The sequence below is a fragment of the Vanellus vanellus genome (genome assembly GCF_965231255.1).
Source record: "Vanellus vanellus genome assembly, contig: HAP1_SCAFFOLD_35, whole genome shotgun sequence".
NCBI classification, from domain to species: domain Eukaryota; kingdom Metazoa; phylum Chordata; class Aves; order Charadriiformes; family Charadriidae; genus Vanellus; species Vanellus vanellus.
In genome coordinates this window covers 419,242-430,739 of record NW_028128889.1, presented here as the reverse complement: position 1 = coordinate 430,739, position 11,498 = coordinate 419,242, and the positions used below count along the sequence as shown (strand labels likewise).

General features: G+C 50.4%; 1 protein-coding gene across 1 annotated transcript; it reads left to right on the top strand.

The window, feature by feature from the left end:
• Nucleotides 1–390: 390 nt before the first annotated feature.
• Nucleotides 391–1,326, top strand: LOC309683856 (olfactory receptor 14A16-like; the record flags this gene model as incomplete). Its single annotated transcript, XM_082499849.1, has 1 exon — nucleotides 391–1,326. The coding sequence occupies one exon, from the start codon at nucleotides 391–393 to the stop codon at nucleotides 1,324–1,326; it is 936 nt and encodes a 311-aa protein (XP_082355975.1).
• Between the last annotated feature and the right edge of the window lie 10,172 nt (nucleotides 1,327–11,498).

Below are 11,498 nucleotides of genomic sequence, written 5' to 3'. Positions count from 1 at the left end.
CTAAACCTTTCTGTGCAACCAACTTCCTTTAGTACTGGGGGTGCAGGTGCTGACGAGCCCTTCAATATTTCAAGGGATTTTGTCTGAGGAATTCTGACTATCGGATCTGGGCCCTGCACCCACACTGCTCCCAGGTAGACCCTGAACTAGGGCATGATGGACGCCTTGGGAGCCCACGGGCAGTGTGCTCTTCTCAGCACACTCAGCCAGCACAAACCACAACTGCATCCAGGGAGCTGAACAAAGGTCCTGCCAGGCAGGAAAAAGGGGGGTGTGTGTGGCAGAGTGGAGAGTGTATGAGAAAAAGTCTTTGATTTGCAAAGAGAGGTCTGTCCTCACTTGTCACTGTCTTTTCCTCCTTGCACAGGCCCCTGAGTCCATCTGGAGAAAATGTCCAACAGCAGCTCCATCACCCAGTTCCTCCTCCTGGCATTCGCAGACACACGGGAGCTGCAGCTCTTGCACTTCTGGCTCTTCCTGGGCACCTACCTGGCTGCCCTCCTGGGAAACGTCCTCATCATCACTGCCATCGCCTGCGACCACCGCCTCCACACCCCCATGTACTTCTTCCTCCTCAACCTCTCCCTCCTCGACCTGGGCTCCATCTCCACCACTCTTCCCAAAGCCATGGCCAATTCCCTCTGGGACACCAGGGACATCTCCTACTCAGGATGTGCTGCACAAGTCTTTCTGCTGGTCTTCTTGATTGGAGCAGAATATTCCCTTCTCACCATCATGGCCTATGACCGCTATGTTGCCATCTGCAAACCTCTGCACTACGAGACCCTCCTGGGCAGCAGAGCTTGTGTCCACATGGCAGCAGCTTCCTGGGGCAGTGGCTTTCTCAATTCTGTTCTGCACACTGTTACCACATTTTCCATACCTCTCTGCCGAGGTAATGCTGTGGACCAGTTCTTCTGTGAGATTCCCCTGCTCCTCAAGCTCTCCTGCTCAGACTTAAACTTCAGGGAAGCTGGTCTAATTGCTGTTAGTGCGTTTTTAATCTTTGCTTGTTTTGTTTTCATCATGCTGTCCTACGTGCAGATCTTCAGGGTGGTGCTGAGGATCCCCTCGGAGCAGGGATGGCACAAAGCCTTTTCCACGTGCCTCCCTCACCTGGCCGTGGTCTTCCTGTTCATCAGCACTTTAATGCTTGCCTACCTGAAGCCCCCCTCCATCTCCTCCCCAACTCTGGATGTGGTGGTTACTATTGCATACTCAGTAGTGTCTCCAGCAGTGAACCCCCTCATCTACAGCATGAGGAACAAGGAGCTGAAAGACTCGTTGAATAAATTCATCCTACCGGTGGTACTTCAGAAGCAGTGAAATGCACAAGTCATCTCCAGTTTATCTTAGACAGGTGGTATGCTTTGGGTGTTTTTTCCTTGATAATCATGGTCATGCATGAGTTATTGCAGTCATCCCACTTCTCCAGGGACAGAAAGCCTGTCTGTCTCACCCAGAGGCTTTCTGTAAATCTTCCTGGTTCCAGATAAACTGCTTCCAGTTTATCGATGCCTCTCTTGAATTGTAAGAAGTTAAAACCTGGGAAACATTCTGAATGTGGTCTGACAAGTGCTGAGCAGAGAGGGATAAAGATTTCCCCTGGCCGTGCTCCTGCTTATACAGCCCAGGATACCTACAATCCAGGGCCTTGTATCAGAGCTGAAAGCCAGCCAGGCAGTCCGTAGCCTCTGTCATTGCAGCGGGCTACCCAAATCGAGGGGCAGGACCTTGGATTTGTCTTTGTTGGCTGTTATAATGTCCCTATCAGCCCATCGCTCCAGCCTAGCTAGGTCCCTCTGGATGGCAGCCCTGCCCTCTGACGTAGCATCTGCTCCCTTCGATTTGTCGTGCTCCGGAAACACTATGAGAAATCACTCTTTCATCTTCCCTCAGACCATTAGAAACATCTTTGTACTGGCTGGGGTTGGGATGCAGTTAATTTTCTTCCCAGCAGCCTGTACGGTGCTGTGCTTTAGATTTGTGACCTAAACTGCCTTGATAACATGCGGATGATTTAGCTGTTACTGAGCAGGGCTTGCACAGCACCAAGGCCTTTTCTGTTTCTCACACTGCCTCTCGCAGTGGGCTGGGCTTGGGCAAGGGGCAGGGAGGGGACACAGCCGGGACAGCTGACCCCAACTGACCAAAGGGGTATTCCACAAGACATGACGTCATGCTCAGAGATAAGACGGGGGAGAGGGTGTCTTTCCAAGGGGAGCCTGGCTGGGCATCAGTCAGTGGGAGGTGAGAGGTGGCCGGTGATCGCCTTTACACCACTTGTGTTGGAGTTTTTGTCCTGGTTTTTCCTTCACTTTTTAAACTGCCTGGATCTCAACCCAAATTTTATTTGTTACCTTTGTTCTTCTGATTGTCTCTCCCATCCAGCTACAGGGGAGTGATACAATGTCTGGTGCATGTTTAGTCACCACCTGGGGTCAATCCACCACAGGCAGAAATGTCAAATGTGTGCAAAGAAGAGATTTACTCTGTGATTAGCAAAACCTTGGGCAGCATTCAGTTTGAGTACCTGCAATAAAGAGGTGTAATGGAGTTGATGAGTCTTCCTTCATAGCCCCTGGCCAGCCCAGACTGGGCTGCTCTGCTGGGCTGGGGAGAGGGCAGGGGAGATGGGGAGTGGTGGGGAGGGGCTGGGCTGGAAAGTGCCCAGGAGAGGAACGCGCTGGTGGTCAGCAAAGCTGTGTGACCATGCAGGGTGAGGACTCCCACCTGTGGGTGTGTGCTACAGAGCCAGGTCTCAAGAAGGGAGTCAAGACATGTCAGCGCAGGAGAGAGGAGCTGGTCTGTGCTCCTGGTGGCACAGACAGGCTGGGAAGGGGCCCAAGAGCGCTTGTCAGCCCCATCCTCTCACATGGGCCATTTCCAGTGCTGGCTGGCCCTGGCCAACCTCTCTTCTTGCCCAGAACCCAGCAGACCCCTGAGCAGGGCTGAGTGCGAATCCCTGCATGGGGCACCAGTGGGGCCGCACAGGGACCAGGCACTGGGCGAGGCAGCCAAAGCTGATGGGCACATCAGAGAGCATTGAAGGCTGACACCACAACTGTGTTCGGACACCCACCCTGAACACAACTGCCCCGTGGGGTTTCTGTGCAGGGGGGGCACGGGACCACATTTAGGGCAGCAGGGCTGGGCCAGCGAAGGGACAGGGCACTGACAGGGGACACAAAGCAGCCAAAAGGAGGTGAAAGCAGGGACAGGCCACAGAAAAGGGATTGATATTTATTGCCTTTGTGTCACGGGTGTGTTTTTTGAGAAGGCAAACCTCAAAACCTGGAGTTGTTGGTTGCAAGGGAAGTCAAGAGCAAACACAAGGAGGAGCACATATTGACAGGAACATCATGAAATCCCACAAGGACAGATGCCAGCTTCTGCCCCATCAGTGGACAAACCTTGGCAAAGGCAAAGGCTGAGGACTGCCTGGCTGGGGAGCAGCCCTGTGGGAAAGGTCTCGTTGGGCAGCAAGCTGGACAGGAGGCAGCCATATGCCCTGGCAGCCAGGAAGGCCAAGAGCACCTTGGTCTGTAGGAGCAGGAGCACGGCCAGGAGATTGAGGGAAGGGACTCTCCCCCTCTACATGGCATTCGTTAGGCCACATCCAGAATACCTTGTCTAGCTTTGGCACCCCCAGTACTGAAAAGGTGTGGGCAAGTGGAGCAGGTCTGGGGAAGGGCCCTAAAAATGCTTGGGGATGGGTGGGGCTGGATCACTTTCCTTGTGAGGAAAGTCTGAGGAATCTGGGTTTGTTCAGCATGGAAGAGGCTGAAGGGAACCACAGCAGGGGGGGCTCATCCTCTTCACCATGCGGCCACCCAAGCATTGGAACAAGCGCTGGTCACCCTGAGAAGTCATGCAGTCCTCCATTCTTGGAGATTTTCAATACTCAACTGGATCAAGCTCTGAGCCAGCAAGTCTGGCTGAATACCTGACGCTGCTTTGTGTAGGAAGTGTGACTACAGACCTCCCAAGGTCTACTCTGAATGAAAATGATGGAAGCACCCTCAGCGAGTTTGCAGACGACAGGAAGTTAGGCGGGAGTATTGGTCTGCCTGAGGGTAGGATGGCTCTAAAGTGGGATCTGGACAGGCTGGGTCCATGGGCTGAGGCCAATGGTATGAGGTTCAACAAGGCCAAGTCCTGTGCTTGGGTCACAACAACCCCATGCAGCACTACAGGCTTGGGGACGAGTGGCTGGAAAGCTGCCCAGCAGAAAAGGACCTGGGGGAGGGGGGGGGGGGGTGGGGGGTGGTTGACAGCCGGCTGAATATGAGCCAGCAGTGTGCCCAGGTGGCCAAGAGGGCCAAAAGCATCCTGGCCTGTATCGGGATTAGTGAGGCCAGCAGGATGAGGGCAGTGATTGCCCTCCCGTCTCAAGTACTTTGTTCAGTTTTGGGCCCCTTGCTACAAGAAAGACATTGAGGTACTGGAGCATGTCAAGAGAAGTGCAACGAAGCTGATTAGGGGTCTGGAGAACAAGTGTTATGAGGAGTGTCTGAAGGAACTGGGGTTGTTTAGCCTGGAGAAAAGGTGGCTGAGGGGAGACATTATCAGTCTCTAAAACTACCTGAAAGGAGGTGTGTGAGCCAACTTGGGCTGGACACAGGAACAACCACAAAACCACGGGTGAAAGACAAAGAACCAATTTAATCTCAATACCACGCAAATCGGGGAATCTCCAAAGTAACACCCGGGCAGAGGGACGCGAGCAGGGCATGCAGGCACCGCAGAGCAGGAGAAAGTCCTTGTTAGCAGGAGCGTGTGAGCTCCAACTTGCTGTTCTCACCTGCTTTTCAAGGGTTCAAGTAGTGGTAGTTTTCCACTGTGCTTTGAGCTTCTTCAACAACAAGGCAGTGATCTCAGGTATGCCAGATAAGGTGTCCCTGAGTCCATCCCAGGCTTACGTTATCTAAGTGTGGATGTTCTACTTGTGAGCACTCAAGGCTGAACAACAATTAGTGTGATGTATGTGTTGTCCAGCAGCCCAGATGGGAGTCACTTGAGCGTGTTTATAATCCTCCTCTCCAATCTTCCATTCTTTTCCCACAGGAGGCTGTAGCAAGGGGGAGTCAAACTCTTCTCCCAAGTAATAAGCGAGAAGACAAGAGGAAATGGCTGCAAGTTATGACAGAGGAGGTTTAGTTTGGATATTAGGAAAAATGTCTTCACAGAAAGGGTTGTCATTCTGTGGAACACGATGCCCAGGGAAGTGGTGGAATCGCCGTCCCTGCAGGTATTTAAAAGACAGGTAGACATTGTGCTTAGGGACATAGTTTAGTGGTTTAGTGGTGGTTTTGGCAGTGTTAGTTTGATGGTTGGACTCAATGATCTTAAAGGTCCCTTCCAACCTAGACAATTCTATGATTCTATGGTTCTATGACACTTCTGTTGAGTAACAAGGTTCAGTGTGGACCCCTTGCTTTCTAAACTCCTTTTTGAAGCCTAGGTCTGTGTCGTGGTTTAGGCCAAATCCACCACTGGGGACCCGAGGGACCCCAGACGGGACCGACAGATGCTCCCCTCTACCCCTCTACAAAGAGAGAGGCAGAGGAGGAAAAAGAGACTTACGAGTTTAGAAGAAACTAAACTACTTTAATGAAATATTAATAATAAAATAAAAAGAAATAATGAAAAATATATACAAAACCGTATCAAGCTCCCGAGATGACAATCACGTCACCGGCTGGCACTGGGGCAGTCCCAGGCTGGACTCAGTGGCGGACGGGAACTGGATTCCGGATCTGGAGTCAGGATTGGGATCACAGGCAGAGAGAGTCCTCCTCAGACGTCGGCCATTGAAGGAAGAGCCCCTGACCCTTTGGTCCCTCAGCTTTTATACTGAGCATGAGGCAGATGGGATGGAATACCCTGTTGGTCAGTTTTGGGTCACCTGTCCTGTCCGCTCCTCCCTCCAGGTGGGACCCCACTATGCTTTTCCGCTTCCGACCCTCCAACGTGGCAAATAACAAAGTTGGTTGGCCTTGGCTGTTATGGCAATAAGTGTAAGCAGGAGCCTCTCTGCATACCATGCCTGGGCATCAGCTATAAACAATTGGCCTTATCACTCTGAGAGAGTGAACACTGTCTGCACAATATGCAGTTAATTTCAGTTGTTAAAAGAGGCCCAGCTAAGAAGCGAAGTTACTGAACAAAATTGGTTCTGTTTTACCTCAAACCGGGACATTCCACCCCTTATTCCATACCATTTGCATCTTGCTCAGATTACTATTACTTTTATACATCAAATTTACACACACACAGTTATATGTGATATGGATATATGCAGGTCACTCATCTACGGTTTATGTACAAATTTTTAAGTCCATTTAGTTCATGATTGCAGGATCTCATCTCAGGGTAGGAAAGATGGTACAAAATTCATTGTGGTTTATGCCCATGGGTAGCATGTTCATCTTGAAGAGCTTGCTGGACGCCACTTGATGAAGCTAGCTCAGGTTTCATCACCACTGTGTTATTCTGAAAAACACTTATTGAACACTGTTAGTATTATGTAGTGATCAGCATCATACTGCTCAGGATTGAGTATTCTCACCAAGGGTTAAATTCCCTTGAGGTACACATTGAACTTCTCCATCCTTCAGCATCACCCACCAAGTACATCCAGGTCCTTGGGCAAAAACAGTCCCACGAATGGGTTTGCTTTTGCCTGAAGCAGGGAAAACCCAAACAGTTTTCCCTAACAAATTCCTTTCATGCACCACAGGGACTTTATCCCCTTCTACAGTATATAAAAGGTCTGATTGAGCAGGACCAGCTCGATTGATGGATCCCCTGGTGTTAACTAACCAGGTAGCTTGTTGTAAATGCTTGTCCCAATTTTTAAAGGTTCCACCTCCTATAGCTTTTAGGGTGGTTTTTAACAGTCCATTGTATCGCTCAATCTTCCCAGAAGCTGGTGCATGATAGGGGATATGATATATCCACTCAATGCCATGTTCTTTTGCCCAATTACTTATAAGATTGTTTTTAAAATGAGTCCCATTGTCTGACTCAATTCTTTCTGGTGTGCCATGTCGCCACAAGACTTGCCTTTCAAGGCCCAGGATGGTATTCCGGGCAGTGGCATGAGGTACGGCATAGGTTTCCAACCATCCAGTGCTTGCTTCCACCATTGTAAGCACATAGCGCTTACCCTGGCGAGTTTGAGGGAGTGTGATGTAATCAACTTGCCAAGCTTCCCCATATTTATATTTCAGCCATCGTCCCCCATACCACAAAGGTTTTAACCGTTTAGCTTGCTTGATTTCGGCGCATGTTTCACAGTCATGGATAACCTGCGCAATAGCGTCCATGGTTAAATCCACGCCTCGGTCACGTGCCCATTTATATGTTGCATCCCTTCCTTGATGACCTGAAGTGTCATGGGCCCACCGAGCTAAGAATAGCTCACCTTTATGTTCCCAGTCCAAGTCTGTCTGGAAAATTTTAGCAGCCTGATCCGCTTGCTGATTGTTTTGATGTTCCTCAGTGGCCCGACTCATGGGTACATGGGCATCTACGTGACGTACCTTTACGACTAGGTTCGCTAGCCGGTCGGCAATATCTTGCCACAGCTCAGCAGCCCAGATGGGTTTACCTCTGCGCTGCCAGTTGCTCTGCTTCCACTGCTTTAGCCACCCCCACAGAGCATTTGCCACCATCCATGAGTCAGTATAAAGATAGAGTATTGGCCACTTTTCTCGTTCAGCAATGTCCAATGCCAGCTGGATGGCTTTTACCTCTGCAAATTGACTCGATTCACCTTGTCCTTCAGCAGCTTCCGCGACTCGTCGTGTAGGACTCCATACAGCAGCTTTCCACCTTCGATGTTTTCCTACAATACGACAAGACCCATCAGTAAACAAGGCATACTGTTTCTCATTATCTGAGAGTTCATTATATGGTGGGGCTTCCTCAGCACGTGTCACCACCTCCTCTGGTGGCATCCCAAAGTCTTTGCCTTCGGGCCAATTTGTGATCACTTCTACGATTCCTGGGCGATTTGGGTTTCCTATTCGAGCTCGCTGCGTGATTAAGGCAACCCACTTACTCCAGGTAGTATCGGTGGCATGATGAGTAGAAGGAACTTTACCCTTGAACATCCAGCCCAGTACTGGTAATCGGGGCGCCAGGAGGAGCTGTGCCTCAGTACCAATTACTTCTGAAGCAGCTCTAACTCCTTCATATGCTGCCAAGATTTCTTTCTCAGTTGGAGTATAGTTGGCCTCAGAGCCTTTATATCCCCGACTCCAGAATCCCAGGGGTCGACCTCGAGTCTCCCCTGGTGCTTTCTGCCAAAGGCTCCAGGTAGGGCCATTGTCCCCGGCTGCGGTGTAGAGCACATTTTTAATGTTCCGTCCAGTTCGGACTGGTCCAAGGGCTACTGCATGCACAATCTCTTGTTTAATTTGCTCAAAGGCTTGTCGTTGCTCAGGGCCCCACATAAACTCATTTTTCTTTCGAGTCACTTCATAGAGAGGTTTCACAATCTGGCTATAACCTGGAATATGCATTCTCCAGAAACCCACAACACCTAAAAAGGCTTGTGTTTCCTTTTTGTTAGTAGGTGGGGACATAGATGTTATTCGGTTAATTATATCCATTGGGATCTGGCGACGGCCATCTTGCCACTTAATTCCCAAAAACTGGATTTCTCGTGCAGGTCCCTTGACCTTACCTCTTTTAATGGCAAAACCTGCTTTCAGAAGAATCTTAATTATTTTCCTACCTTTGTGGGAAACTTCTTCTGCTGAATTACCCCACACAATGATGTCATCGATGTATTGTAGGTGTTCTGGAGCTCCACCCTTCTCCAGTGCAGTCTGGATCAGTCCATGGCAAACAGTAGGGCTGTGTTTCCACCCCTGGGGCAGTCGATTCCAGGTGTACTGGACACCCCTCCAGGTGAAAGCAAACTGTGGCCTGCACTCTGCTGCTAAAGGAATAGAGAAAAAGGCATTAGCAATGTCAATTGTAGCATACCATTGGGCTGCCTTTGACTCCAGTTCATACTGAAGTTGTAGCATATCTGGCACAGCAGCACTCAGTGGTGGTGTAACTTCATTCAGGCCACGATAGTCTACTGTTAATCTCCAGTCCCCATCAGACTTTCGCACTGGCCATATAGGGCTGTTAAAGGGTGAGCGAGTTTTGCTGATCACTCCTTGGCTCTCTAGCCGGCGAATCAGGTTATGGATGGGAATCAGGGAGTCTCGGCTGGTGCGATACTGTCGTCGATGCACCGTGGCAGTAGCAATTGGCACCTGCTGATCTTCAACCCCCAGCAGTCCCACAACAGAAGGGTCATCTGAAAGACCGGGTAAGGTAGACAGCTGTGTAACATCCTCAGTCTCTACAGCTGCTATACCAAAAGCCCACCGATACCCTTTTGGGTCTTTAAAATACCCTCTCTTGAGATAGTCTATGCCAAGGATGCACGGAGCATCTGGACCAGTAACAATGGGGTGTTTCTCCCATTTATTCCCAGTTAGGCTCACTTCAGCCTCTAATACAGTCAGTTCTTGAGATCCGCCTGTCACTCCAGAAATGGTGACAGTTTCTGCCCCTTTATGATTCGATGGCAATAGGGTACACTGTGCACCAGTGTCCACTAGGGCTTTATACTTTTGTGGCTCTAATGTGCCAGGCCATCGAATCCACACAGTCCAATAAACTCGGTTGTCCCTCTCCTCCTCCTGGCTGGAGGCAGGGCACCTCTAATGTTGACCGTAGTACCTACGATTATCAGATCGGTTCCTACCTGGTCCGTAGGATCGCCTACCGTAGGTTGGAGCAGCCTTCTTCCTGTCAGAATCCTTTCTCCTACCTGCTTCATTTTGCAACTCAAGCACCCGTGCCTGTAGGGCTGAGGTAGGTTCTCCATCCCACTTCTTCATGTCTTCACCATATTCACAGAGGCAAAACCACAGGATATCTCGCATCGGGTTTGATTTGTCTTGAGTCGGAGGGTGTTTTTTCTCTTGAGTAGGAGGGCGTTTCCTCTTAGCAGCTGCAACATGAGTCTGTACAGGGAAAGAATGGAGTTTTTCCTCCACCTTGGTTAGTTTATCAAACAGTTTATCGGTTTGCTCAACTAATTTCTGGGTCATTTGCTCTATTTTCTCAGTCAGTTTCTCAGTCATTTTCTCAGTGGTCACAGTCAGCTTCTCAGTCATTTTCTCAGTCATTTTCTCGGTGGTCACAGTCAGCTTTTCTATGGCTGCCACAGAAAAGGGACGAGAGAGACTGTCTTCATACTGTCGTACCTTATTAACCACTTCATTTACAGTTGGGGTGTCAGTATCAGATCCTCCCCAGACCATTGTTGACAATGTGTGGGAATATGTTGATGGTGCACTTTGTACAAACTTTTTTAGCAGAGATCGTTTGCATGGCATTTCATCAGGGTCTACAATCACTTGCCCATCACTATAAATCACCTCTCGCACAGCCATTTCTCTCAGGTACTTAATACCTTTTTCCATGTTGGTCCATTTACTTGGACGGCATTCGATATCATCCTTAAAGGGATACCTGTGCTTTATGGCTGACACCAGTCGCCTCCAGAGACTGAGAGTGCTTGTCTTTCTCCCAATCTCTTTATCAATACCTCCATCCTTGGCCAGGTTTCCCAATTGCCTAGCTTCTCTGCCATCTAAATCTAGGGTATCTGCCCCATTATCCCAGCATCTGAGCAACCAGGAGACAAGTGTTTCACCTTCATGACGACTAAAGTCCTTCCTGATATTTCTCAGATCTTTCATAGAGAAGGATTTAACAACTACCTCTACATCTGAGTCCTCCTGTGGTGAGGCTGCCCTAGAAGGGGCCTCTCCAGCATCTGCTCTAGAAGGACTCTCGCCTCTGTCTGTTTTCAAAGGTCTCTTTCCCTTATCTGGTCTTGAAGGACCCTCCCCTGGATCTTCTTCAGAACCCTCCCCCAAGCTATCTGACTTGAGGTGGTCTTTGTCGTAAGGGGTAGGGGAAGGAGTTGACCTCTTCTTCTTCCTCCTGGTTACCGGGGCAGCTTGTACCGATTTTGATGGAGTTTGAGTAGGTTTGGTACTGGTTGTAGTGGCTGCAGTAGCTTGTGCCGGGACAGGCGGCGGAGGGGCCGGTGTTGTTGCGGTGGGGGGGGCGGCTGCCGGTGGTGCCGGTGCCGTTGCCGTTGCAGGCGGCGGCGGCGGCGGAGGCGCCTGTGCCGATGCGGTGGGGGGGGCGGCTGCCGGTTTTGCCGTTGCTCTGGGGGGGGCGGCTGCGGCCGGGCTGGGCGGGGCCGCGGTCCGCGCCGCTGCAGATCGCCGAGCGGCTGCGCGGGTCTGAGTGGCGGCAGCGCACGGTACCCTATAGCTACCCCTGCACAGATGTTTCACAATAAACCACCCCTGCACCACATTCAGAAGCACCAACAACAAAATCACGATCTTAACAAGGTACCAGTCCTTATCCTCAGAGCCCAGAAGGTTTCCATGCCCCAGCTC